Genomic DNA, 27,836 nt, shown 5'->3' on the forward strand with positions numbered 1-27,836 from the left:
TCTGGACAGACGTGAAGGAACCTGGTGAATGCATGGCAGATAAGCACACACAGATCTTCACCTGAGTAGGCAACAAAGCCTGTGACTTACAACCACTCGCCTATTACGGTGACTAAACAAGACTCTAGCCACTTCAAGAGCTGAGGGGACACACACCAAGTAGAGCTTACACGACACTGGCCATGCCGTGTCTGGAAAACGTCTTGGCGGTTTCTTAAACCGCACTGGTTTCTGTCATAGGAATTCACAATAGACAAGTGAAAAGCTATGTTCACACAAAAGTCAGTGTCTACATCTGCTTCCATATTTACTCAAATATGCAACAAGCCCTGGGTCATTCTAGAGATAAGCACGGTAACATGTCACCACCGGCTGGAATACTGGGGAGAGAGACAAGATGAATCCAGGACCTTTCCGGTGGGGCGACAGGAAGACACTATGTGCCTTACGTCCCTGACATTCTTCAAGAGATAAAACAAAAGGTCCTAGCCAGCCCATGCCCAAAGCAGGTCAGTAGATGAAGAGCTAGACAAAGGCTTCACAGGTGTGTGTGTGGAGAGCGACCATGTCTGAGTGGATGGTTACTGCACACAAAGGGTGGGAATTTTAATAAGTATAAATCAAAGCTTCCCGTTAATTTTTTAAAAGAAGCCATCAGTGTTTAAAAGCATGTACTGTTCTTGCACAGGACCCAGGTTTTGGTTCCCAGTACCTGTATGGCATTTCACCACTATCCATTAACTCAGTTCCAGGATCCAGCACCCTCAATGTGGTGCAGAGACAAACACATACGCATAATAAATTTTAATAGGGGGAGAAGGAGGAAGAAAGAAAAGGCTAAGGTGTGGTGGCACTTTGCCTGTAATTCCAGACTCAGGAGATGTTCAATCTATTCTCAGCTACATAGTGAGTTTGAGGCCACGCTGGGCTACATGAGATCCTTTTTGTTTGTTTTCGAGACAGGATTTCTCTGTGTAGCCCTGGTTGTCCTGGAACTCACTTTGTGGACCAGGTTGGCCTCTGCCTCTGAATTAAAGGCGTGCACCAGCACTGCCTGAGACCCTTTCTTAAAACAAAAATGGCTGAGGTTGAGTGGCAGAGCCCTTCTTTTGTGTGTGCAAGCCCCTGGACCACCGTCCCAAACACACACACACACACACACACACACACACACACACACACACACACACCCCACACATATGCGCGTGCGCATAAATTAGTAAACGCATGCGGATAATTTTTTAAAGCATTTGAGTTTATAAAGTTGTTATTTAACTAACTTCTGTTGGAGTGGGCAGTTGACCTTCGGTGTCCCGAGCCCTTTGGGCGAAAGGAGGAGAGAGCCCACCACTGGGTGGCAGTGAGTGGAGCCACCAGGAGACTCGGCAAGCTTTTTTGAGAGCAGGTAGGAAAGAATGGGAAGAGGTGCACAGACACCACCTCGTGGTCCGGTCAGGCCTGGGAGAGGACCCAGGGTGAGCCGGGAAGCGTGACCAGAAGCCTGACCTCAGGAGGTACGGGGGCCCGCAGGCCCCGCCCCCTGAGGCCCCGCCCCCCGCCCGCCTCCACTCCGCCTCAGCTTTCGGCTGCTCCTCCCACGCCGGAAATTGCAGGACAGCCCAGCGGCCCAATGAGCTGCCCGACGATCGGAGGGCGTCCGGAGAGCCAATCCCTGAGCGGCGCGCGTTGTAAAGGCGGGCCAGCGTGACGGACAGCGGGGGAGGCGCCAGGTTGGTTGCTAGCCGCCGCCACTCGCCCCTGCGGACGGCTCTTTATTGTCACCCACGGCCGAGGCCAGCCCCGTGGGGCCCCGGGTGGCTCTGCAGTCGTGCCCGCCAGGCCGAGCCCACGGGCCCTGCGCCCCAGGCCGGGCCCGCGCAGGTGAGGGCATCGCGCGGTGAGGGATCGGGCCCTGCAGCGAGGATGGCCTGTGCCCAGTACCCCTCGCCCTGGGAGATCGCCGTGGGGTCCATTCGGGCGGCCCGGAACCCCTGCCTTAAGCCCCGAGGGCCCTGGGAGATGCGGGTCGCCCGCGGAGGAACGCAGCACTGCACTGCCCAAGGGCCCTGCCTCTCCGGGTCAGCTGGCCCCCGAGGGCCTGGGAGCAGGCTCCTGCCCCTCCCGATCCTGTGCGAGCTTGCGGCACGGTTTTGACCGGGGTGAGATTGGCCTCCCCAGCTGGCTTGGAGGTTTCCATGGAGAGGCTATGTTTACCGCCCAGAACCTCACTGGCTGCACGTGGGGCTAGGAAAGGCATGTCCACCAGCTCAGGAGCCAGCCAGAGTCCACCCGGGTGTGGCCAGTGCCAAGTAGGGGAAGGTGTTAGGTTTCACCCACACAACCAGAAATATGTAACTGAGGACACTGGCCAGACTGATGGCAGAGCAGCCTCAGAGTAGGGACACTGCCCCCCACCACACACACCTGGATGTCAGGACCAAGGCAGCATCACTTTGGACTATGGTGAGTGTATGCTCTTGGCTCCTTGGACTCTGCAAGGGGATTGTAATCACTTAGCATTTGCCCCATGTCCCTATCTCTCACCTAAGTCCTCACCACTTCAGTGCCTTCCACATGCCAGGCGCTGAGACTGCATGGTCCCTGTCCTCTCAAGGGTGTCCTAGAGAGCAAAGCAATTGGATAGAAGGAAAACTGATGGATAGTTTGGAGGCAAGGGGATTGCAGATGCAGAGGTGTGTTGGGATGCGCTACCTGGGTTTGGGGAACAGGAAGGCAAGTTTGGTTAATGCAGAGGACAGGGCCAGAGCTGGACATGTCAGGTGTTCAGATTTATTCTGTCTTAAGCTGTTTCCCCTAGGGTGTGAAGTGAGCTGAGAACGGTTCAGAAGGGATTCAGTGAGTGATGTGAGGTCGAGCCCTGGCCAGATGGGGCTGCTATACTTGTTCAAGGCAAGGACCCAGTGGTTGGGCCAGAGATGTAGTGTGGAAGAGACCAGAGACCACAGAACGCCCATGAACTCTGTTCTCTGGTGATGCAGGAACTTTTATGGTTTCACATCCTGCTACAGTCCGTCAAAGCTATTGAGGGATCTCCGAGGTCCAACCTCAGAGTCACATTTGAACCTCAGGCTAGCCCAGAAAGATGTACTTTTTTAAATGCAGAGAATGTCCTGAACAGGTAGAGTCCTTTAATCAAGGACTAGGGTAAGTGGCAGGGCCAGACTCACGCCCACCACTGCTTGCTGCTACCACCCTCTGGGAGTGCTGGCCTGTGCCCACAAGGCCATGCCTCAGCTGCTCACTTCTCACCATTCAGAGCCCTGTTAGTGTTTAGAGCAGTCTTATCTTATGCTCCTGACTGAGCTACCATCCCTAATGGGAGCTTCCAGAGTTAGATGGCAGGTAGACTGAGATGTCCAGGGCTGGTTGAGGTGGTGAGTGCAAGGGCTGAGATTCCTCCACGTGTCTTGTCTTTTCTTTTTTGTCTCTAAAAGAAAATTTTAAGCTGGGCGGTGGTCGAGAACTCCTTTAATCCTAGCGCTTGGGAGGCAGAGGCAGGTAGATCTTTAAAAAAAAAAAAATCTATTTATGCCAAGAGGTGGTGTCGCACACCTTTGATCCCAGCATTTGGGAGGCAGAGGCAAGTGGATCTTTGTGAGTTTGTAGCCAGCCTGATCTACAGAATGAGCTCTAGGACAGCCAAGGTTACACAAGGAAACCCTGTCTTGGAAAAAAAATATATTTATTTTAATTTGTGTGTGGGTGTCAGATCCCCTGGTGCTGGAGTTACAGGCAATTGTGAACCACTGATGTGAATACTGGGAATCAAGTTCTGTCCCTCTAGAAGAGCAGCAAGTTCTCTTAAGTACCGGATTACCTCTCTAAGCTCCATCCTCTATCGTTTTTTAGACAAGGCCTCATGTAGCCCAGGCTGGCTTTGAATTGAACTCACTATATATCTGAGAATAGTCTTGAATTTCTGGTCCTCCTGCCTCTGCCTTCTGAGCACCAGGATTCCATGCATACACCACCATACCTGGCTCTGTGCCACGCTGGAGATTAAGTGGAGACTAAGCCACATCCCTGGCCCCTACCATGGTGTCTGACTGTGTCCCTCATTTCTGTCTCAGAGCTAGCCTGGTCTACCATGAAAGGTTCACGGACCATCAGTGCTACTCCTGAAGGCAGTCCAGAAGGTATGGACTTGAGTCTGGTTGGCCTCCCTCCACCCATGTCCCAGCGCCCCAGCAGTGCATCTGCCACCAAGTCCATTGTCCGATCCGTGTCTGTGGCCACGGGCAGTGAGCCGAGAAAAAAGGCATTGGTGAGTGTGGGCGCCAGGGCCCTTTGGAGTGGCGTCTGGTCTCTGGGTATAGTTCCTCCCAAGAACATCTATCTCATATCCATGGTTATCCCCTGGGCGGGGAGAGCTGGACCTCACAAGCCTGTCGAGCTGCCCTGGGGTGGACCTGCATCCTTCTAGCTCAGACCCTGCCCCTCTTGCTCCATGGCCTTTAGGTTCCTTTAGGTTCTCCGAGTGGGTGGACCAGTGGGAGGGTGACGTGCTACTGTGGCCTTGTAGAAACTGGGTGGGTGGCAGATGGGCAGGAGTTGGGGCTTTGGGGAGAGCCGCTTTTCCTTCCCCAGCCTGCTTCTGTGGGGCATGGGTTGGGGGTGTCACTCAGAAATCCATGAGGTGACCATGAGAGGCCAAGCTGGACTCTTTACCACCCAAAGCCGCTGTCTGCTAGGCACTCTCGCCAGGCCAAGAGAGGAATCGAGTGCTTTGGGGACCAGGGCTGTGCCTGAGTCTGGCCTGAACTTCTAGAACAGAGAGGAACCTGGGCATGACCTGGATGCTACCTCCAGTCTGTGACTCTAACTGAGAAGCAGGTCCTTGCTGGGGTGAAGCTTCCTTTCTGGATAAAAGACTCACCTCTTCCTTCTTTCTGAAACAGCCATCCCTGTCAGATGGGGTAGGCCTACATCGCTCGGGCTGTGTTCTGGGACAGGAATAGCCAGCTGATAAAGAACATTTGATTTGGACACATTCCTGCAGTAGACCAAGGACCTGGGATGTCAAACCCGTCGCTAGGCTGCCTCAGCAGAGCGATGGCTGCTCAGGCCAGCGTGACTCTTGACCCTACTGCTCCGTAGCTACAGCTTTGCTCTTAAGTTCCTGGTCCCTCCACCTTCCTATTGAGATCCCTCCACTGCCCTGAAGCCCCAAGCATAGTGGTGAGCGAGGGCCACATGTGTGCATCCATCAAAGATCTGCTGCTGCATGGAGACAGTGTGGTAAGGTTGAGGACCCATGCTGCACGGCAGGGCTTCCTCTGCAGCCACCTGGACCCATAGCTGCCTCTCCCAGGCCTCCTGCCGAGAGCAGTCCCATCATGCCAGTCTCTCCTTCAGTGACAGCTTGTATGGCTCAGCTATGTGGAGAAAGCTGCCAGGTTCTCTCCCTGTGGGATGGTCCAGCTGTTCATTTCTGTAGGGTGACCCTAGCCCTGGTGTATTTAATGAAAGAACAGCTCACCTGGCCAGGACTCATCTTCCTGGTGTTGGTTCTTCTGACTGCTTTATCTCATAGGGATTCTGAAGAGCATTTTCCCTGGGCAGGCCTTGGAATCCCAAGAGACCACATATGTGACAGTGGAGTGAGCTAGCTTTGTCTCCGGGAGGCTCCTGCTCCTGGGCTGATGACACCTACCCTTTGCACTGATAGCATTAAGGTTTTTAGCCCATGACCTTATTTATCTAATGAACACTTCTTCTCCACCTTGATAACCTTCAGTGAGCACAAGGCCCACCCTCACCTCTTTCTTTAGTGTGAAGAACATAAACCTTCTGTTAGGAAAAGAGGGGAAAGGAAAGCGGCATCCGAAACAACTGGTGCAGTGCTGACACTGTGCAGATGTGTTCGGCAGCTCCGTATTAGTACGAGTAGGTCAGGCCAGGCAGTGGCGCACACCTTTAATCCCAGCACTTGGGAGGCAGAGGCAGGAGGATCTCTGTGAGATTGAGGCCAGCCTGGTCTACAGAGGTGTTCCAGGACAGGCAGGGCTACACAGAGAAACCCTGTCTCAGAAAACCAAGGGGAAAAACTAAAGAGTCGGTCAGATGTGCCGGTGTTTAAAGTGCAGAGGGCAAAGGAAGGGAGAGGTGAGCCTGCCGCTGGGGTGCCGTGGCCACCCCTGGTCTGCAGACGGCCATGCCTGCTTTCCTCTTCATCCTTGCAGTGCGACATTTCCACCCCTGGAGAACACTAGGCTCACTGTTGATGACAGCAGTGGCATGTGGTGAGCAGTTCCTGGTCGGGCCTGGTGCCACTTCCTGTGCCCTCCCGCACTGCAGGGGTGAAGGGCTCCCTACTCTGTGCAGTACACCTAGCTCCCAGAGGCTGGGGCCCTGCCCCACACACCCACCGATGGCTAGGCCTAGAATTGCTTCCCATCCATCCTGTCCTGTGGCCTTGACTGTCCATGTACCACCTTCAGAGCCTTGTTTGGAACCCAGAACACTCCTTTGTTCCCCAATGATTTCTCTCAGGCCTGGCCTGGCTGAGCCACTGGCAAGTGTCTAAGGTCTTCTCTACTAACTAGGTTTTCCTTTCCCTTCTACAGGAGGCCACAGGGCCTGGGGGCTCCCGGGCTATCAACAATCTTCGAAGATCTAACAGCACTACGCAGGTCAACCAGTCATGGACCGGCTCCCCCAGGTAACCTGTTGTGACTCCAGGTCACCTGCAACCCCCAGCTACTCTTCTTCCTTTTCCAGCTCTGTCAGTCATGGTCTTCGCTGGGCAGTGGGATCGGGCGACTCTCACACCATTTGGCTTTATTCTCTTGAGCTAGGAGGGTTCAGGACAGCTAAGAGCATCCATTCTGTCCTGCTCCATCTCTGCTGGACATGAGATCCTGGGCCCTCAGGGTCAGTCGTCCCCCCCCCCCCCCCGCTCCTCCACCTCTTCTCTGTCCTACCTCCTCAGGAGTACTCAGGGAGGTTGCTTGTGGGCCCTTATCTACACATCTTTCAGCTATAGCCTCTCCTGCCCTTTGGATGTCAAAACGCACTGTTAATAGGAGGCATCAGTATTGGGACACTTCTGAGTCTTCCCTTTGACCCCATCTTGGAACCTCAGTGCTGGGGAGGCCAGCAAAAAGCCAGCAGTGGCCAGTGCCACTGAGCTGAGAGGGACAATAAGGCCCTCTTGCATGAATTGTCCCAAGCAGCAGGTGTGAGACTTAATGAGACTCGATCATATACTCATAGGTTCTGAGCCAAACAAGGTGGACCCTCCTCTGGGAACATAGGAGCTGCACTAAGAGCAAATGCAGACATCCTCAGCTCACAGTCCACCAAGCAGCAACCTCAGGGCCCAGGATGTAACAGAGAATAGGCTGCAATGATTTAGAGACAGTGTGCCATACTCTCAGCATGTCCACTTGGCCAAATTGCCGGTGGCTGAAAATGCAGGATCTCCTGGGGGTGTGGGGTGGGCACATGTGACATTGCTGGGCGTGGGGATGTGTACAGGGGGCTGTACATGCACATGTCTGTGGCATACGGATTTGTGGAGTATGCTTCATGTGTGGCATGTGTTATAGAGTATTCAGTTTGTGGTGTGTTTGTGTGGTATGGATGGTATGAGTTATGGGTGTGCAGTGTGAGTAGTGGGCTTGGTGCGTGTAGTGTGCGTGTCTGTGTATACGGTGTGGTTGTGCTCACTAAAGACCTCCAGGAAACCCTCTGCAGACATATCTGAGCTTCTCTGGCTGGTGGAGAGCAGGCCTGCATGTGTTAGCAGTTGAATGTCTGGCTTAGTTTCTTCTCCTGTTGGCTCTGATAAAATACCCCGACAGAGATCATCTAAAGAAGAAAGTGTTTATTTTCTCACAACTCGGGTCCAGTCCGTCACTGCAGTGACGTCAGGGTAGCGGGAACCTGAAGCAGCTGGTCACATCAACTCTGCAGTTGGAGGAGGGTGATGGATACATGCTTCTCAACTCTTTCTCCATATATATAGTCCAAGATCCCAGTCAAGGAACCGTGCTACCCACACTGGGAAGAAAGAATGGGCATATCTCCCTGCCTCAAATTAAGGGATCACAGATAGTCTCACACAGTCACGCTCAAAGGCCCATTTCCCAGGTGATTGTAGATTTTGTCAGGTTGACAAAACCCAATACAACTCCGCTCCTTATCAGCGTGACACCTGAATACACCATTTAAGCCAGTCTCCTACTCCTTATCTTCATAGGTTCCTGACCATGTCATCATTTGGAATGCTTGCAGTCCAACTTTAAAGTCCCTGTAGTCTGTAACAGTGAGCTCATGTAAAATAAAAAACAAGTTATTTATATCTAACATGTCAGAGCACAGAGTAAGATTCCTATTCCAAAGTGGAAGGACAGGGCACATCAAGAAACAGTCACACCAACGCACACCCACAGCCCAGCAGGGCAAACAGCCAGTCTTGCAGCCATATCTGGCATTGGGGGCTCATAGTGTGTTCAGCTGGGCTCCGGAAGGCTTGTCCCCCCCCCCCCCCCCATTCTCGGGTCCACACTGCAGCCTGGTCTTGACATCTTCATATGTAGCTTGCTCACTATACAGCCTCACTGCACACAGCCTCCGGAAACCTATTGTAACTCCTGCATTCTGCATGTTCTGCTGGCTCAAGATGTATCTGGACTTCACTGGACCTCAGCAGCTAAGTGCAGAAAATGTCTTCCTAGCTGGTTTGCAGCAGAGCATCCCAGAGACTGCAGCTCTTTCTTTCTTTCTTTTCTTTCTTTCTTTCTTTCTTTCTTTCTTTCTTTCTTTCTTTCTTTCTTTCTTTCTTTCTCTCTCTCTCTCTCTCTCTCTCTCTCTCTCTCTCTCTCTCTCTCTCTCTTTCTCTCTCTCTCTTTCTTTCTTTCTTTCCTCTCTCTTTTGAGAGTTCAGAGTAGGGTGTCAGATCCCCTGGACCTAGAGTTAAGGATGGTTGTGAATTGCCATGTGAGTGCTGAGAACTGAACCTGGGTCCTCTGCAAGAGCAGCTGGGGACTTAACCACTGAGCAGTGTCTCCAGCCCCATGAATGTCTTTTGAACTGTTCACATATTCACATCCTGGAGCCTTTGACAGTGGGGTCTGTATCAAGGAACTTTTCCTGTTCTCCTGGTACAAAGTGCGAGTGTTAATATAGCTGCTCTGTGTGACCCATCCCCAGGCTGATGATCCTTCCTCATACTGTGTGTTTTTAAAATCCTAAAAGTCTCGGCTTGGATGCTATACTGTCATGAAATTTCTTCTGCTGAGAAAATTAGTCTATTGCTTTTGAACTCAGCCTCACCTAAAACTTCAGGACTCAGGCAAAGTGTAGCCAGATTTGTTGCTGTAGCACAGGTAGCCTTCAGCTCACATAAGATCTTTCTTTCTTTCTTCCTTCCTTTCTTTCTTCCTTCTTTCCTTCCTTCCTTCCTTCCTTCCTTCCTTCCTTCCTTCCTTCCTTCCTTCCTTCCTTCCTTCCTTTCTTTCTTTCTTTTTTTGTTTTTTCGAGACAGGGTTTCTCTGTGTAGTTTTGGTGCCTGTCCTGGATCTCGCTCTGTAGACCAGGCTGGCCTTGAACTCACAGAGATCCACCTGGCTCTGCCTCCTGAGTGCTGGGATTAAAGGTGTGCGCCACTGGCGCCTGGCCAAGTTCCTTATTTCTATTTGAAGCCCCCTGACTGTCTTTACTGTTGATATTTCCATCAGCATTTTGGCTCCGCTGACAGCATTCTAGGGCTTCTCTTGCCTACAGCCCCAAACTTCCAAATCCCTCCCACAAACCAGTTCCCAAGGCCATCATAGCTACATTATGACAGCAACGGCCCTCCTCTTCTGTCCCGGTTTTCTGAACCCCTTGCATGGCTGTCACTAGACAATGAGAGCTTGTGGTGGCAACTTCTTGCACTGCTGCAGATAAGAAATGGGGAGGAGCATGCTGGACTGGAGACAGAACCTTTGGGAAGTGGGGTCTGGCTGGTAGAAGTGTAGCAGTAAGGATGGGCCTACCGATCTACTTCCGTCAGCCAGACCCCACTTCCTAAAGGTCCCACAAGCTGGGGACTGAATGCATAAGGGACATTTCAGATTCAAACAATAGTGCTCTCCTTCATGGAGTGCTGTGGCTCTCTGCAGGGCCTCATGTCCTGTCCCCTGCCCCTTTGTCCTACTTTGCTGGCCCCGTTCTATCCCATGTCTCTCTGTACCCATGCTTACTAAATGATGACCGTCAGAGAAGGTCTGTGCTTGTCCTCAGTCCTGTGCCCCTTACTTCTGATCCTTACTTCTTTGTGACTTTTCATGAGCTCTGCCAACTTCCACCAACCCCAGTGTCCATGAGAGTCTTGCATATTTCTTGCTAGATTGTCTCGGGCCTTACAGTCCCTGCCATTGTGTGCTGGGTCTTCTCTCTGTTTCTGATGGGTTTCAGTGTTGACTCTGTGTTCAGCAGCCTTGCTGGATTTCAGCACCGCCTTGTGTCTAGTCCCTTCTATGGTTTATGAGTCAGGACAAATCATCTCTCCCCTATTACCTCCCTGCTTTGTATGTTTGTGCAGAATGAGCCCACCCCTCTACACATGGAAGTGGATTTTGTGGTACCTTCTTCTGTGGCCTGGAAACATGGCTGTCGATGCCAGCACTGTGCCTTGGCCTCTGTCAGGGGTGATGTTTGAAGCCTGTAACAGTGTGTGGAGTCTGTCAGTGTGGCGGTCTTGGCAGGGATATGTCTGGGCTGAGAAGAGACAGGCCACAGCCGAGGAGCCTTCTGGGAACTAGCTGCCCATCATCCCTCCCTTTTCCCTGTAGAGTGTAGAAATGGCAGCCGAGAGCCAAGTGATGCCAACTTTGCTGCTTTTTTTTTTTTGGCCACTTTGTTGGGATGTAATTCTTGTGCCATATAGCTTACGTTTCAAGGACACCTCAAAGATGTGCTTATTTCTTGGTGCCGAGGATGGAACCCAGGGCCATGCACGCACTAGGCAAGCATGCTGCTACTGAGCCAGATCTTGGCTCAGGCATTATTTTCAGTGCAGCTGGCACCATGGTCCTGTCTAGAGTGTTCATTACCCCACATCTGCTAAGGCCCTCTGTGTCCTCCAGCTTCTACCAGCCACCGGTCTGCATTCTGTCCCTGTAGATCTGTCTGGCCTGCACATTCTTATAACTAAAATCAGACATAGCCTGGCCTCCTGTATCTGGCCCTTCCCTGAGTATCATGTTTTCAGGACTCATTGTGTGATGGCATGTCTGTGCTTCACTCTTGTGTGTTGCTGTGTTGTACCATCCTACGCACAGCCTATACTGGCTGTTAGAGCTACAATGGCCTCACACAGGGCATTGCCCCAAATGCTCTTAATCCTTCAGGTTCGGACCTTGGCATGTCCATGGCCACCTGGGGGGAGTTCCTGCTGTCTACCAGCTCTTCCTTGTCACCCTGACTCTGTTGAGCTGATTTCTGTGTGGCTCTTTGTCTGTAGGGGGATGATGGTAGTAGCAGTAGCTGGTAGCACACATCTTAAGGCCCCTGATCCTTAGACTCAGTATGACTACCCAGATTCCCCAGGCTTCCAGACCTTGTCTGCAAGACCCTGAGGCATCTCTGCCAGGTAGGAATGTCGGTCAGGGTTAAGAAACATTTTTTTATGTATATGATGTTTGCTTATATGCATTGATGTGCACCATGTGTGTGCCTGCTGCCCTCAGAGGCCAGAAGAAGGTGTCATATTCTCTGGAAATGGAGTTACAAAGGGTCGTGAGCCCCTATGTAGGTGCTGGAAGCCAAGCCTGGGTCCTGTGCAAGAGCAGCAGGTGCTCTTACCCTCTGAGCCACCTCTCCAGCCTCTAAGAAATATTCTTTTAAACTGGGCTTGACTTCTTTTAAGACCAGACTCCTGTACTGGAGCCATGCCTTCCTGCCTCCTGTAAGACACGGGCCTGCCTGCCTTCCTGGCGTCCTTAACGGTGGACTTTGTGTGCTGACCTCTCTTTGACACAGGCCGGCAGAGCCCAGCGACTTCCTGATGCTCTTTGAGGGCAGCACCCGTGGGAGGAGGAGGGTGGCCAGTCTTAGCAAGGCGTCCAGCGAGAAGGAAGCCTCGTGGAACGTCCTGGTAAGGGTAGTGTGTAGCAGCCATGAGTCCTGGTATTCCTGCCGGGATCACCATCTAGTTCCCTCCACATCCTTCCTGCCTCTGCAGAGAAAGGGGCAACAGCTGCAGGAGGGTGTGTTGGGCTTGTGAGCTTTGGTCTAACTGTGGTCCCTTGGGTACCGCAGCTGTGCCTCGTGGTGTCAGGGCCTGTTGTTGGTATTGGGGTATGCTCCCGGTATCCCAGGCTGAGAAGTGTCTGCACGATCCACAGGATGACCAGCCTAGGGGCTTTGCTTTGCCAGCCAGCGTCCAGAGTCCCAGCACCCTTGACTCTGCCTTGGGCCCGCGGAGGAAGGAGTGTGCCCTGGCACCCAGCTTCACTGTTAACAACAGGTATCATCCACCAGGTGCTCCTGGTCCAGGAACTCTGGGTCTTTCCTGTAGCTGCATCAAGCTACTTTGTAATGAATGGCTTTCCCCTCAGCCAAAGGAGGAGACCAGAAGATGTATCGTGCGCAGAAGGGACCTTTGACCACTGTTTAAGGGATGCAGCTGTGCTCAGGCCCAGCAGGCCTTCTGGAATGCCCCTCTCCCTTGGGGCAGCCTTTCCCTTTAGAGGCCTGAGTCACCACTTGTACTTTCTGGAAATTCCAGGTCTAGTAAGCTCCCTCAGGGCCGGCTGTACCTGACTTGGAAGGTTCATCAGATGTGGGGAGGTGGGACTGTGTCACCTTGGGGCTCCCAACCTGCCTGCCAAGGAAGGGTGAGCCTGTGTCAGAGCTCTGTTTGTCACTCTTGGGGTCATGCTCAGCAGGGACATGACAGACCAAAGCATGTCTGAGAGCAGTAGCCAAGGTGGCAGGTCCTGGTACAGTGGCCTCCCTGATAGACGGAGAAGCAAGCCACTGGAGAAAGCATACTCTAGGCCACCTCCAAAGCAAGTGTGCATCCCTTGACCTTGGGGGTCAGGGGACACTATCCACCTCCTTTGGGTACAAGAAAGGGCTTTTCTAACCCAAAAAGACTTGGCCGCTGGGGTGCGGGCCATGGGGTCCCAGGGGTGTTTGATCATTGCCACAATAAGCACTGTGAGTTTTTACAGCAGCATGTGCTACAAACAAAACCTGGCTGTGTCCTCTTTCCCTGTCTCTCTGCCAGAAGCAACAAAGGAGCCGTGGGCAACTGTGTCACTACCATGGTGCATAACCACTACGCCTCCCTGAAGAAGGTGTCACCTCCCAAGAGCTCCAACCAGACAGCCCCCTCCCTCAAGTAAGGCCTGATTGCATGGACACAGGGAGCATGTGACCTAGGGGTGGGCCCCAGGTAGGGTGTGCTGTGTTCATGTGAGGATATGAGCCCCGTGATGGGGCTCTTGACTCTTAGTGATTCCCGTCTGGGCTAAGGCAGCTCCCTAGGGGGAACAAACAGCTGACTGGGGAGACTGAGGCCTCTGCTCAGGGTGGAGCGCTGGAAGGAAGCTCCTGCCCACATACAGAACCAAAAAGGTACCACATTTTGGGTTAACTGAGCAGCAGAGAAGCCCTGTACCTTGACAGGGCGGCTTCACTTAGAGTCAGTGGTCCTCAGAATTCTTGAGTCTCTCTGGATCTGGACTCCTATTCTGAGAACCTCTTTCTGTTTGTAAATGTAAAATACATTTACCCGGGTGGCAGTCAGTGGGACTTTGGCGTACAGGTAGTTCTGGGCACCAGCAAGGTGGGGCCGAAGGGCCAGCTTCGCACCACGGCCTGTGGGTCTGCTCCAGTCTTGGAGCCTGCCCAGAGCTGGGGACAGAGCTAGGCTTCTTTTTTTCCTGTCAGCAATATCATCAAGGCTGCAGCTCGAGAGGGCGGTGAGGGCAGTGACTTTGGGAAGCCTCGGAAGAACGTCTCTGGTGGCAGTCACTCCACCCGGGGTGCCACCGGCCTGCTGAGGCGGAAGGAGGTGACTGAGGAGGAAGCTGAGAGGTGACCGCTCACAGGGAGGAGCGGGGACGAGGGACTTGGGACCTGTGACGCCAATGTTAAGAGTTTCCAGTAATAGTTGGTTTTTAGACAACATGGAAGGCCATACTTGGTGAGACTCCATGTGTCTACAGTGCAAAGACAAAATGGTTATATAGAGGGAGGGGAGCTGTGGTTGCTTGGGGCTTGGCAGGAACCAGGATACCACAGGGACTGTTTTTAGGGTGATGGGAATGTTCTAGAATTGGATTGTGCTGATGGATGCACAACCCTGTAAATTTGCTTTAAAAAGCATTGGATTGTATACCACAAATGGGAGGGTTTATAGTATGGTAATTATGCCTCGGTAAAACTGGTAATTAAAGACACATTTAGCAGAAAGAAGATAAAAGACTGAGGAGAACAAAACCACCTGCCTGTGGGGCTGTCCTCGATAGTTCCCTCTGGGGCTTCAGGGTGGGCACGTTAGAGGTTCCCTAGCTGCCATGCTGGCTCCTTGCCAGGCCCCCATAGTGGGTGAATAGCTGCATTGGAGCCTCCTAGGTGGCCTCAGGACTCCCACCCAGACCACCTACCTGGCCTGTGACTCGAGGCTGAGTATAGGGAAGGGTCCTAAGTAGGCAGTGGGAGGGAGGTGAGGCCAGGAGCCGTCCATCGGCCCTCCACAGCTCCATCTTGGTGTCCTCTGTGGATGGGCTCCTGTCGCAGGCAGCTGAAAGTACTTGGACCACTGGTACCATCCTTGGTACATGGATCTACGTAAAGCCCTTCTGGTCAGAGTTGACGGGTGGTTTTTGGTTCTGTTTTGTTTTGTTTTTATTTTTTTATTTTTGGTTTGCATCCAAGGACCAGGGAAACCAATAGCTGGCCTTTTTTTTTTTTTTTTTTTTTTTTCTTTTTCAAGACAGGGTTTCTCTGTGTAGCTTTGGAGCCTGTCCTGGAACTTGCTTTGTAGACTAGGCTGTCTTTGAACTCACAGAGATCCGCCCGCCTCTGCCTCCTGAGTGCTAGGATTAAAGGTGTGTGCCACCACCTGCCTGAGTTGACGGTTTTTGTTTAGTCGGCTTTATTGAGTTTTTGTTTGTTTCCTTACAGTGCTGGGATGGGACCCAGAGGCTTGCATATGCTCAACAGGAGCTGTGCCACTGAGCTTTATCCCCAGCCCATTGGGTTTAGTTTTAAAATGTACCCATTTGACAGATGTATATGGTGGTACATGCTTGCATCCCCAGCATTTTGGGGATAGAGGTTGGAGAATCAGGAGTTCAAGGTCATCCTCAGCTACATGGTGAATTTGAGGCCAGAGTGGAATACATGAGACTTTCAAAAACAAATCAGTGACCGGGTGTGGTGGCGCACACCTTTAGTTCCAGCTCTCAGGAGGCAGAGGGGGCGGATTTCTCTGAGTTCAAGGCCAGCCTGGGCTAGATAGAGAGACTCTATCTTAAATAATAAATGAATAAATAACACTAAAAATAATTAGACTATTTCAACTCCCCTCCATTCCCTCAGCCACGCACCCTGTGTGTCCTCTTCTGCCCTGACCTCAGCAACCACTGACCTGTTCGTGCCGTGTGCTCTGACGCTCTTGTCTCTCTGCAGCCCCAGATTCTGTGCCTAGCACAGCTCTCTGGTCCTTGCTTTTGCTCCCGAGCAGTATCCTGTTGCCTGGAAGCATCACTGTTCACTCAGTGGTCAGTTGTCATTGGCCATTTTCACTTTCTGATGATTAAACCTACTGTAGACTGACACTTGTATTCCCCTGGGTAGCTTCCCAGGAGGGTGGGTTTAGGTTTTAAAGGAATCCAGAAGGGCTAGCCTTCCACATCACAGCATGGTGGGAAGGGGCTCTGTGTAGCCACCATTGTCTCTTTCCATGTGGACACTTGACTAACAAGTTCTTGTTCCAGGGCACAGGGATTGGGGACCCCTTCTGGTCCTGAATCTGGTTCTTTGGACAGGTTTATCCACCAGGTAAACCAGGCTGCAGTCACCATCCAACGCTGGTACCGCCGCCAGGTACAGAGGCGCCGAGCAGGAGCAAGCCTGGAACACCTGCTGGCGTCTAAGCGGGAGGTCAGTGTGATTGTGTAAGCCAACCTAAGCTCACCCAAGGGCTGGGCATAGAGTCCTCAGGGGCTCACAGCGCACAGTGGAGTTGTTAAGACAAACCAAATGGAGTTCAGACCCCCCTCTGTGGGCCTTGTTTGGTTCTTTTTTTTTTTTTTTTTTTTTGGTTTTTCGAGACAGGGTTTCTCTGTGTAGCTTTGCGCCTTTCCTGGAACTCGCTTTGGAGACCAGGCTGGCCTCGAACTCACAGAGATCCGCCTGGCTCTGCCTCCCGAGTGCTGGGATTAAAGGCGTGCGCCACCACCGCCCGGCCTTGTTTGGTTCTTAAAGCTCTGTTGGGGTTGATGTGTCAGGAGACCCCCTGAGCAAGGTCCTGGCTAAGTGCTACAGAGCTGCCACCCCCTGACACACCTCGATGCATCTCAGGGTGGGGCTGGCTCTCTGTTGAGCCAAGGTGGCAGATCCAGTGTCCTGGGGATCTGATCTCTTCTCTGCTAGTGGACTCTGCAGATTCCCATGACTCTCAGGGTCCTGTGGAGACCATCCAGCTGGTTCCAGGGCTCTGTCATCGTCCAGTTCTGTAAAGTTCGTGGCTTCGGCTTCCCTGGCAGGAGCAGAGGCAACGGCTGGGTAGTGGGAACCTTCTGGACCTGCACCGGCAGGAGGAGGCAGCAAGGAAGAAGGCCCGGGAGGAGAAGGCTCGCCGGGCCAGGCAGGCAGCCATTCAGGTACCGGGAACCCAGGCAGCATCCTACAGCCCATTCTGTGTGACACCAGTGCTTGGGAGCACCAAGCCTCTGGGCAGCTGGGCTGCAGAAGGGAAAGGGGACATGGGGACATACTGCTCTAGGCAGCCGCTCAGAGATGCTCCTCTGTCAGGAATTGCAGCAGAAACGAGCCCAGAAGGCAGGTGAGGCTGAGCACAGGCCGCCTAAAGACAGACCAGAGACCAGAGCACCGGGGCAGCCTCGACCCACCCAGGAGCCACCCTCGATGCCAGGCAGTACCGCCCACCAGGCCCTCAAGGCCAACAATGCCAGTGAGTGTTTCTCAGTCCACCATGTTCTGGGAGGCCTGTGGTGGGAAGGAGCTGCAGGCTCTGCCAGGCTCAATCCTCGAGTTGTAGCCAGGCTTTGTGACTTTCACCTGCAGGATTAGGATCTCGGCCCCAGGTCATTACTCCCCACATCTGCTTCTGCCTGGGTCACTTGTGGTGCTGGACTTGAGGGTGCCCAGGCCTCGACAGATCATCCTGGCAGTGGGACCTGTACAACTGAGGCCCAGCATTATGGAGTTGTGCCTCTTCCCCCACAACTTTATATCCTGGAAGGCCAGGGGACCCTTAATGTGTCTGTGAGCTTGTACCTGGATCCTTCCTAGGGAACCTCCACGTTCAGGCCCTGGGAGGGATGACATTGTGTTCTGTTTTATAGGTGCCAGCATCTACCCCACAGGCCCTGGAGACCCCTGCCCTCCTGCCTCTGAGTCATCCCCAGAGCCCCAGCAGCCTCCAGAGGACAAGCCACAGGTCTGGACACAGTACCCTTTCACCTCTGGTTTTGGCTTTTGGGGCATGTCATTCCTGGACGGCCTAAGCTGATATTTCCCTGCCCTTTCTTCAGCCTTGGGGTCCCTTGTCGTGAAAGGATGCCAGGAGGGCTCCTGTTGTGATGTGAAACAGCAGCCTGGTGATCTCACTGGGGGGAGGTCTCACAGAACTGCTCTGGAAGTCTACCAGGAGTTCATAGTCGCCGGGGGAGGGTTACTGGGTCCGTCTCCTTGAAAGAGGAACTGGAAGTTCAAAGGGGACAGCAAGGGCTGGAGAGATGGCTCAGCTGTTAAAAGCACTGGCTGCTCTTCCTGAGGTCCTGAGTTCAATTCCCAGCAACCACATTGTGGCTCACAGCCATCTGTAATGAGACCTGGTGTTCTCTTCTGGCCTGCAGACAGAACACTGTATACAAAATAAATAAATAAATCTTAAAAAAAAAAAAAAAAGGTACAGCAAGGCCACAAGACTTCTCAGTGTGAGACTGGGCAGGGCCCTTTCTCCCCTGAGCATGGCATCTTGAGATATGTGCCAGTAGGTAGATGCACTAATCCATGGGGATGGGTAGCACTGGGTGGGCCTTGTACATGGTGGCTCTCAGTCACCACTAGCCTTGTTGATCTCCCTCCCTGCCTGACTGCTGTAGGACATCCATTCCCAGGATGTAGCCAGAGAGGACTTGGAAGTGTTGGGCACTACCAGGAGCAAGATCAGGGCCAGAGCAACCCTGGATGAGCTGCTAGACACACTGAGGTTACTGGAGGAGGAGCCTGAGCCGCTGCCCCGCCCGAAGACCTATCACAAAGACAGATATGCCTGGACCGAGGAGGTGAGCAGGCACGAGTAGGTCAGGAGGCCTTCGTGGGGTCAGGGAAGGCTGGTGCCGCCATATCCCTGTTTTAGGTGGGACCCTAACAAGGACCAGATGTGGCCTCTTGACCTCTGCTCTCCCTTCCCTTCTGGTCCTTGAGGTTGAGGCGCAGTGACCTATGAGGGTTCACACCTCTCTTGCTGCAGTACTATTCTCAAAGGTCTGAGCAGCAGGAGGCCCTTCTTCCATAGCCAGGCTTACTGACCCCGCACCTCACTGCCTGCTGTCCCTGAGGGACCCCAAGTCCTCAGGCTTCCCTAACAGCTCCCAATGCTGGACCACCTGCAGGAGGATGACATCAACTCCCTGACAGCTGACAACCTGGAGAAATTTGGGAAACTGAGTGCACCCCCAGGCCCACTTGATGATGGGACTCTGCTCTCAGAGGCCAAGCTGCAGAGCATCATGAGCTTCCTAGATGAGATGGAGAAGTCGGGACAGGACCGGCCAGCACCCCAGCGGGAGGTAGTCGGCCACCAGGCCCCTGGGTGGCTGCCAGCGGGAAGTGATCACTTGCAAGACCCTTATGCAGCAAGCAGTCCCAGTCCTGAGTTCTGAACAGAGGTGAAGGCAGACAGGACTGTCTTCTCCCACTCTGGGCTCCTGTCTAGATGGGTTGTCCTGTCTAGGTGGATGGTCCTGACATCCCTGGGCTCTGGTCTCTTTGGGCTGTCTTTCCTGAGTGAACACCAGTGACCACGATGAGTGGAGTGATGTCTTGTTTTCATGGGGGGTGGGAAGGTCAGGAGTGGATAGATCATGTCTGACGATCTGTGTTAGAGCATCAAGGCCATAGCCCTCCTTCTGCACTGAATAACGAATGCCGTCTCCATGGGTTGACTTGTCACCCACCGACCCTTGACCAGACGCCCTGTGCAGCTGTTTTTCCCTCACAGCAGGGTAGATTGGGAGCATGGAGTGACTTCCCATGGGCGTCAAGTGGGTGGTAGCTGCTGTGTGGCCTGTCTGAGGCTTGTCCTATCCTTAGAGCCTGGTGCCGGAGGCGGGCCCAAAGCCCCTGGAACTGGGGTCTGAGGGGAGTACATTCATGATGCGGCTAAAGCTGGAGGTCGAGGAAAAGAAGCAGGCCATGGTTCTACTGCAGAGAGCTCTGGTGAGTCCGTCAGAGTCCACCGTTAGCCATCACCCCAGGGCTCTAGCCGGCATGGGGACTGCCAGCATCCTACTGAAGGCCTGGGCCATTGTCATCCCCAAGGCTCTGTCTCTGTCTTCTCTCCCACATGGCCCTTGGTCTCTGGCAGGGACCCAGTGCCAGTACCTCCTGTCCATACCTCCTGCAGGCGCAACAGCGTGACCTCACCATCCGACGTGTTAAGGAGACAGAGAAGGAGCTGAACCGGCAGTTGCGGCAGCAGAAGGAGCACTATGAGGCCACCATCCAACGGCACTTGTCCTTCATTGACCAGGTGACTCAGCTCTGGGAGGCTTGTGGGGTGAGAGGAGTTGGTCTGCAGACCCAGGGTTGGCGTCGCTGTCCCTCCGTCGGAGCGCAGCGCTAACTGCAGGACCACGGTGCCCGAGGCCCCAGGGTGGTTCTCCAGCTGGCTGGCCTAGTAGAGGCGCCTTAGGTGGGCATCAGAACCTCACCCACCCCCATCGCAGCTGATTGAAGACAAGAAGATTCTGAGTGAGAAGTGCGAGGCAGTGGTGACTGAGCTGAAGCAAGGGGACCAGCGGTGTCGGGAGCGCGTGGCCCAGATGCAGGAGCAGCACGAACTGGTGAGCTCCCTGGCCAATACCAGCTTGTGAACAAGTTCCCAGGGCACATGGCATTGTGGCCCGAGGATGCAGGTCAGGATTCCCAGCACCTTTCCTTGTTCCCTTCCCTCTTCTTGAGGTTTCTGTTTGTTTAGACAGGTTTCTCTATGAACAGCCCTGGTATCGTAGAACTCACTCTGTACCCCAGGCTGGCCTTGAACTCACAGAGATCCGCCTGGCTCTGCCTCCTGAGTGCTGGGATTAAAGGCGTGCGCCATCATGCCCAGCTTTACTTTTTTCTTTTTTCTTTTGGTGTGCCTCTCCCTCTTCTTGAACTGTATATTCAAGTGTTCAACAGGGACAGGTCCTGAGGTGTGGGCTGCCACATCCCAGGTAAGCATAAACCACCCTTCTCACAGGACAGTGGCCATGGACCCACAAGTCCAAGCCTGGCCTACTCCAGGGAAGTCCCTGAGTAACTGAACCCGCTCATCTTGGCTCTACAGGCACCTCAGCTCCCACCTGATTGGCCAGCAGAAGCTGGTTAAAAGTCTGACTCAGCCGGGCGGCGGTGGTGCACGCCTTCAATCCCAGCACTCGGGAGGCAGAACCAGGTGGATCTCTGTGAGTTCGAGGCCAGCCTGGTCTACAGAGCAAGATCCAGGACAGGCTCCGGGTGGTGGTGGCGCATGCCTTTAATCCCAGCACTCAGGAGGCAGAGCCAGGTGGATCTCTGTGAGTTCGAGGCCAGCCTGGTCTCCAAAGCGAGTTCCAGGAAAGGCGCAAAGCTACACAGAGAAACCCTGTCTCGAAAAACACCCCCCCCCCCCAAAAAAAAGTCTGACTTGGCCACCTGACTGTGCTTCTCCCCAAAGCATAGAGCTGGCGTCCCTGAAGGTACCCTAGACTGGAGCCCAGACCCAAGTGAGGGTGGGCTGGCTCTGTTTAAAGAGACCCCAGCATCTATAGCCCACCACCGCCCGGCCTTGTTTTTGTTTTTTGGAGACAGGGTTTCTCTGTGTAGTTTTGGTGCCCGTTGGAGATTGCAGCTGTTAGGTGGCCCTGTCAGCCCAGGAATTCCCTCCTCCCTTGGTCCTTGGCTCCCCTGCAGAAAAGAACTTCAGTACCCAACAGAGTTGGAGTTCATTAAGACTTTTAGATCTTTTTTTTCATTTGTTTGTAGTGGTTTTTTTTTTTTTTTAGTTTTTCAAGACAGGGTCTCTCTATGTAGCTTTGCGCCTTTCCTGGAACTCAGTCGGTAGCCCAGGCTGGCCTCGAACTCACAGAGATCCACCTGGCTCTGCCTCCCGAGTGCTGGGATTAAAGGCGTGCGCCACCACCGCCCGGCCTTGTTTTTGTTTTTTGGAGACAGGGTTTCTCTGTGTAGTTTTGGTGCCCGTCCTAGATCTTGCTCTGTAGACCAGGCTGGCCTCGAACTCACAGAAATCCTCCTGGCTCTGCCTCCGAGTGCTGGGCTTAAAGGCATGTGCCACCACTGCCCGGCAAGACTTGTAGATCTTTTTTTTTTTTTTTTTTTTATGAACTAGAGAGAAACAGGCCAGTAGTCTTTTTCCAAGGAACAGTTGTGAGCTGCCCTGTGGGTGCTGGGAACTGAACCCGGGTCTACCAGAAGAGCAGCCACTGCTCCCAACTACTGAGCCATCTCTCCAGCCCGACTTGTAGATCTTAAGCGCTGAGGTTAACAGAGGTGCTCAGGAGCCCTCCAGGTGTGAGTGTGACCTGACCCTGCAGAGCCGGGCTTTCTTCACAGTGGGTGTATATAGATTCCGTAGTTACTAAGTTACACTGTTAAGAGCATGTAATGTGCAAGGCTTAGGGTTAAAGAATTTCTTTCTGTAAGTGAGGTTGTAAGGTGAATATATGAGGGCTATTGCTTAGATTTGGGGATGAGAGAATTGCTAAAACAAGGTTATAAATCACTTTTGCCTTTAGTTTCCGTACTGTCTTTAATGTTTTTGTTGGAGGAGTTCCGCCTTTTGGTATTATTGCCTCAGTTCCGGGGGTTGGCAGCATCCCTCTCGGGGGTGGAACTTCTACAAGCCAGTGGCTGTAACCACCCTACCTGATGCCTCAGGCTGGAATATGTGTAGTATTGTGGTCCCCACCCCTGGGGAGAGGAAGGAGCTCTGCAGAGTTGCAGAGGGAACAGGGGACTCAGGATGCCCCTTTCATCTCTGCATTCTGACTTCCTGTGTTCTTACTCAGGAGATTAAGAAACTCAAAGAACTCATGAGTGCCACTGAGAAAATCCGCCGCGAGAAGTGGATCAATGAGAAAACGAAAAAGATCAAGGAGATCACAGTCAGAGGTGGGGACGCCTTCCAGAGAGAGTGGTAACCTCAGTCCCATATGCGTGGCACTGAGCGTAGGTGTCCCTGGTGTGGCCCGGTGGAGGCTGCCATGGCAGGTAGATGCAAACTCCATTTCAGCTGCTGGCTCCCAGTTCACAGAAGCCTGAGGGGTCTCCCATCTCTTGGAGGCTAGTGTGAAATGTCAAGGCAGTAGGTGACTGACATTTGGTCACACTGCAGAAAACAGAACTGTAGAAAAGAAGTACCAGGGCCCCTTAAGCTGACAGAGTTGGTTTGTGAAGGAACTGTGGACCCTTAGGTGGTTTTAGGGAACACTTTAGGGAGCACTCTCAACCTGGCCTTCCCACAGGTCCTCTTCCTCCAGGATCCTGAGCACTGTGTGATTGGGAGACACACCGAGGGCCTGGGTAGCCACTGTGGTCTGATGGTGTCTCCAGGACAGCCTGGAGCTAGGTCTCTGGGGTGCAGTCCCTGCCTCTTCTCTCTCTTCAGTAGATCAGGCTTGCTGTGCTTTGGGGCAGTGGCTGGGTGGGAGGGTCTTGCAGCCTTATCGCTGGTGCAACCCCCGTCCCCACAGGTCTGGAGCCCGAGATCCAGAAACTCATTGCCAAGCACAAGCAAGAAGTGAGGAGGCTCAGAGGCCTGCACGAGGCTGAGCTGCAGCAGCGTGATGAGCAGGCCGCACAGCGCCACCTGCGCCAGGCAGAAGAGCTGCGGGAACACCTTGAGCGGGAGAAGGAGGCGCTGGGCAAGCAGGAGCGCGAGCGTGCCCAGCAGCGGTAGGAGGGCACTGGCGGCTGTGGTCTTAGAGCGGCCACAGGTTTCCCCTGGAACAGTCGCAGTCTGTGTGGGACTTGTGCAGTCCACCTCCTGGGCCAGTGCTGAGATTCTGTTGTGGGTTCACATGAGATTGCTGTTACAGTACTCAGATGTCGGGACTTGCTAAGCTGAGCCCAAAGTGATGTGTAGGCCGCTCTGCTGCAGAGGCCAGCCTCATTCATTCCCTCAGCCCTCGGCCGATGTCAGAGCCTGGGAGTTGGTGGTCAGGGGACATGAGACTGCCTAGGCACCAGTGGCCACCAGTGTACAGCCCCCTCCTTCACGGCCAGGGCCTTCGGGCTGGCTCCTCTCACATGACCCACTGACCCTGTCAGGAGGGACAAGAATACCAGCCATGGCAGGAGCTTGCTCAGGTCAAAGAACCAGGTGCCTGGTTCTCACCTGAGAGTGGAGCTGGGCAGAGAGAGGCCAGTGTGAGGACACAGTGAGCCACAGACTCAGCTGGGCTGAGGCCATTTCACAGCTTTGTCTGGGCCTGCAGCTGAAGGAGGCTGTGACCCTCCAACAACAGAGTGACCCTGAGAGCTGACGTGGCCAGCAGAGTTTCCGTAGTGTAAGCGTCCCCACTGTCCTGCAGGTTTGAGCAGCACCTGGAGCAGGAACATCGGGCGCTGGAGCAGCAACGGCGGCGACTCTACAATGAGGTGGCTGAAGAGAAGGAGCGGCTGGGCCAGCAGGCAGCCAGGTGCCGCTGGGGCCGCTCTCCTCCCCGTGACCCCCGGGGGCCGCTCTCCTCCTCCCCGTGACCCCCGGGGGCCGCTTCTCTCCTCCCCGTGACCCCCGGGGGCCGCTCTCCTCCTCCCCGTGACCCCCGGGGGCCGCTCTCTCCCCGTGACCCCTGGGGGCCGCTTCTCTCCTCCCTGTGACTCCCGGGGGCCGCTTCTCTCCTCCCCGTGACCCCCGGGGGTCACTCTCCTCCTCCCTGTGACCCCCGGGGGCCGCTTCTCTCCTCCCTGTGACTCCCGGGGGCCGCTTCTCTCCTCCCCGTGACCCCCGGGGGTCACTCTCCTCCTCCCCGTGACCCCCGGGGGCCGCTTCTCTCCTCCCCGTGACCCCTGGGGGCCGCTTCTCTCCTCCCCGTGACTCCCGGGGGCCGCTTCTCTCCTCCCCGTGACCCCCGGGGGCCGCTCTCCTCCTCCCCGTGACCCCTGGCCTGCCCAGCTGCTCTCTCACTGACCTCTTGTTCCCTGACTCTTGCTGGCCTGCAGGCAGCGGGCAGAGCTGGAGGAGCTGAGGCAGCAGCTGGAGGAGAGCAGTACAGCCCTGACTCGAACCCTGAGAGCCGAGTTTGAGAGAAGCCGGGAGGAGCAAGAGCAGAGGCACCAGGTTGGCGTGCCATCCCTCTCGGAATGCGCGGAGGGGGGGTCTCTGATGCCTGACCCCTCAACAGGGTGGGCAGGGCCTTGGAGTGGCCCTCAGGCTGCTCACAGCCTGTCCCCTCCAGATGGAGCTGAAAGCCCTGAAGGAGCAGCTGGAAGCTGAGAGGCAGGCATGGGTGGCCAGCTGTGCCAAGAAGGAGGTAGGAGCGGCCAGGTGGGCTGCTGAGGGCCCTCGGGATGCTGGCTTCCGGGTGTCACTCCAGCTGCCTGGGGGCGTGGTGGTCCTTCCTAGCTGTGCCGTGCTACTCTGTCTGCGTGTGGATCCGGGAAGGTTAGAGTCAGAACAGGAGGAAACGGGGCTGGGCAGATCCTGGAGATCTGAGAGGATTTGTCCCTCCTCTCCAGGAGTCACCCTGCCTGTGCCCTTCAGAGTCGGCTGATACCCAGATCCTGAGCCCCTTGGCCACAGGGCAGATTCGCTCTTGTGGCTTGGCCTGTCTAGCAGACAGGAACAGTTGACTGTCTTCAGCTCTGGTTCTCTAGGAGAGAGGAACAGCCTGTTACAGTGATGACCTCCTTATCCAAGGAGCCATACTACCCAGGGCCCATCTCGTCTCTCTGTGCTCACAGGACGTCCTGAGAACACGACACTGTCCTCTGGGGGTCTGGGCAGCCCTTCAGCCCTGACCTATGCATCTCCCTGTGGCTCAAAGCACGGAACATTCCCCAGAGCCTGTGAGGATAGTCCTGCCTCTGTCTTGGTGGCAGATTCTGAGACTGCTATGTGTCCTTCAGGAAGCATGGATGCTGACCAGGGAACGTGAGCTGAAGGAGGAGATCCGAAAAGGCCGAGACCAGGAGATTGAGTTGGTCATCCACCGGCTGGAGGCTGATATGACACTGGCCAAGGAGGAGAGCGAGAGGGCCGCCGAGAGCCGGTGAGCTGCCCCCTGCCTTTAGTTCCGCAGATGGGGAAGGCCCAGAGCAGAGGGGGTGGGCTGTCTTCATACCGCCCCCTGCCTCTGCCTGCCAGCGTGAAGCGTGTGCGGGACAAGTATGAAACGGAGCTCTTGGAGCTGGAGCAGTCGGAGCGGAAGCTGCAGGAGCGGTGCACAGAGCTGAAAGGGCGCCTCGGCGAGGCCGAAGGGGAGAAGGAGCGCCTGCAGTCCCTAGTCCGGCAGAAGGAGAAGGAACTGGAAGACGTGCGTGCGGTGAGTAGCCCCAGGCCCTTTCTCCACCGGAGCCCTCCATCCTGTCAGCCTGCTCACAGCCTCATCTGCTGCCCAGGTGAACACACAGATGTGCAGCGAGCGGGCCAGCCTGGCCCAGGTGGTCCGACAGGAGTTTGCAGACCAGCTGGCAGCCTCCCAGGAGGAGAGCCAGAGGGTGAAAGCAGAGCTTGCTGAGCTGCGGGCCCGCCAGCAGATGGAGCTAGATGAGGTGCATCGGAGGTGGGTGGTCCGGACTTCAGGTGGGGCACAGGGAGCAGTGGTGTGTCTTCCTTTCTCCTCCACATATGCAGACATAGCCCAGGAGCAGGAGCTCGCATGGCTTCCAGCTCTGTGTTCAGGAAGACTGGGCATCTTCCCTCTGGGTGTCACTTAGTTCTGGAGCATCAGGGCTGGCAAGGACCCACCTGTGCTTCTCCAAGAGGGTGAGCTAGGATTCTGGCTGGGTCAGCTGTTGCTCAACAGAGGGCCAGCTGCAGGGAGGGTGACAGTGAGCACCCAGAATCTTAGCACTTCCTGAGGCTGAGGCTGCCCGCCTGTGTGGCTAACAGACAATAAGACAAAGTCATGAGGTGACTGCTCACCTGTCTTGGTCTGCACAGCACCATGCCCAACCCCCTTCCTTCCAAGAACCACTTTAGCATCTGGTTCTCATGGAGACGGTGGCCCAGGTCAGCAGGGCTGAGACCCTTTGGGCTGACCTGGGACTCAAGTTGGGGGCTGCACAGACGTCCACTGCACATCACTGCAGGGTGAAGACCGCTCTAGCAAAGAAGGGGGAGGTCGTGAGCAGTCTCCGGAAGCAGCATGAGGTGGGTCTCTCTGGGTCTGTGGTGGCCTGCCTGGGGTCGGGGCATCCAGGGCCTGACTGAAATGTGTTGCAGGCTGCTGTGAAGCGGGCGGACCACCTAGAGGAGCTGCTGGAGCAACACAGACGGCCATCTTTGAATGCTAAATGACATCACTCTTGGGATGAAAAACCAAGACTGAGGCAGATGCTCAGCCCTGCAGCTGGTGTCCACGTTACGTCCCAAGACACAGGACTAAGGGTAGTCCAGCAGCTGGTGTGAGAGGCACCCTCTCATGGAACTCCAGTGCTCAGGACATTACTGTCAGCTTGCCTGCAGCTGTTTTATAGTAAAGCACGTTAGTTTTTTTGTTATTTAGTGTTTCATGTCATTGGCTCGTCTTTCTCTACTGTGTTGGGTTTGGGGAGCAGGGAGCTGGAGACCACAGAGAGCCCCATTTCATGGCTGTAGGACTAGCTCCGACCCTTGCCTCGCCCTCTTCCCACCTGTCCAAGCTGACAGGGAAGTGGAGTGGCCTGCAGCCAGATCCTCTGCTCTCAGCTCCAGTCTCCAGCAGGCAGTGGCCATTTGTTCCCACCTCGGCCTCTCCAGAGGAAGCAGACTCACCTCCTGGAAGGAACTATGTCTCTAGCCCAGTCCAGAAACCTCAGCTTCTTCTTTTTAAATATGTATTTATTCATTTAAAAAGTTTACATGTGTGTGTGATTTGCCTCCATGTATGTCTGTGTACTACCTGTGTGCCTGATACCCGCAGAGGCCAGAAGAAAGCATAGGATCCCCTTGAACTGGAGTTACAGACAGTTTTGAACCACCACGAGGGTGTGAGACTTGAACCCAAGAACCTCTCAGTACCCTTTGCCTTGCTTGGTGGGCTGTTGATACTTCCCAGCCTAGGTGGCCTCACTGCAAGGTGGGAGGTGAAGGCTGTAGCCCATACATGGGAAGCAGCATCTTGGAGCAGGCCTCACTGAACCAACATCTTCCCAGACAGGCCATGGCCCTGAGCCAGTGCCCTGGAAGACCCTGTGGGGTGTAGCTGGCTACC

At 54.4% G+C, this 27,836-nt stretch overlaps 1 protein-coding gene across 6 annotated transcripts; it reads left to right on the forward strand.

Moving 5' to 3' along the window:
* The first annotated feature begins 1,607 nt into the window (after nucleotides 1-1,607).
* Cep131 (centrosomal protein 131) lies at nucleotides 1,608-27,144 on the forward strand. 6 transcript variants are annotated; one of them, XM_052756862.1, is made up of 26 exons: nucleotides 1,737-1,881; nucleotides 4,092-4,285; nucleotides 6,588-6,682; nucleotides 11,992-12,106; nucleotides 12,357-12,478; nucleotides 13,244-13,357; nucleotides 13,909-14,055; nucleotides 16,014-16,128; nucleotides 16,734-16,850; nucleotides 17,002-17,161; nucleotides 17,556-17,650; nucleotides 18,318-18,500; nucleotides 18,831-19,007; nucleotides 19,531-19,656; nucleotides 19,844-19,969; nucleotides 20,166-20,282; nucleotides 22,488-22,590; nucleotides 23,172-23,373; nucleotides 24,012-24,119; nucleotides 24,643-24,760; nucleotides 24,879-24,953; nucleotides 25,549-25,691; nucleotides 25,787-25,964; nucleotides 26,041-26,204; nucleotides 26,734-26,794; nucleotides 26,867-27,144. In XM_052756862.1, the coding sequence occupies exons 2-26, from the start codon at nucleotides 4,109-4,111 to the stop codon at nucleotides 26,939-26,941; spliced, it is 3,213 nt and encodes a 1,070-aa protein (XP_052612822.1). In that variant the 5' UTR covers nucleotides 1,737-1,881; nucleotides 4,092-4,108; the 3' UTR covers nucleotides 26,942-27,144. The 6 variants fall into 6 exon arrangements, 3 of the variants coding, with proteins under 3 accessions (XP_052612822.1, XP_052612823.1, XP_052612821.1); XM_052756863.1 differs by having other exon boundaries at nucleotides 26,041-26,193; XR_008222272.1 differs by lacking the exon at nucleotides 1,737-1,881 and adding an exon at nucleotides 1,608-1,730 and having other exon boundaries at nucleotides 26,041-26,794; nucleotides 26,867-26,929.
* Nucleotides 27,145-27,836: the final 692 nt, after the last annotated feature.

This window comes from Peromyscus californicus, unplaced genomic scaffold (assembly GCF_007827085.1).
Source record: "Peromyscus californicus insignis strain IS unplaced genomic scaffold, ASM782708v3 Scaffold_3__1_contigs__length_106647218, whole genome shotgun sequence".
Lineage (NCBI taxonomy): Eukaryota > Metazoa > Chordata > Mammalia > Rodentia > Cricetidae > Peromyscus > Peromyscus californicus.

Coding starts and splice junctions, on each gene's coding strand:
- Cep131 (XM_052756861.1), top strand. CDS start 4,109: ATGAAAGGTTCACGGACCATCAGTGCTACTCCTGAAGGCAGTCCAGAA. Junction 17,651..18,317: donor CTCCAGAGGACAAGCCACAG/GTCTGGACACAG, acceptor TGACTGCTGTAG/GACATCCATTCCCAGGATGT. Junction 18,501..18,830: donor GATATGCCTGGACCGAGGAG/GTGAGCAGGCAC, acceptor GACCACCTGCAG/GAGGATGACATCAACTCCCT.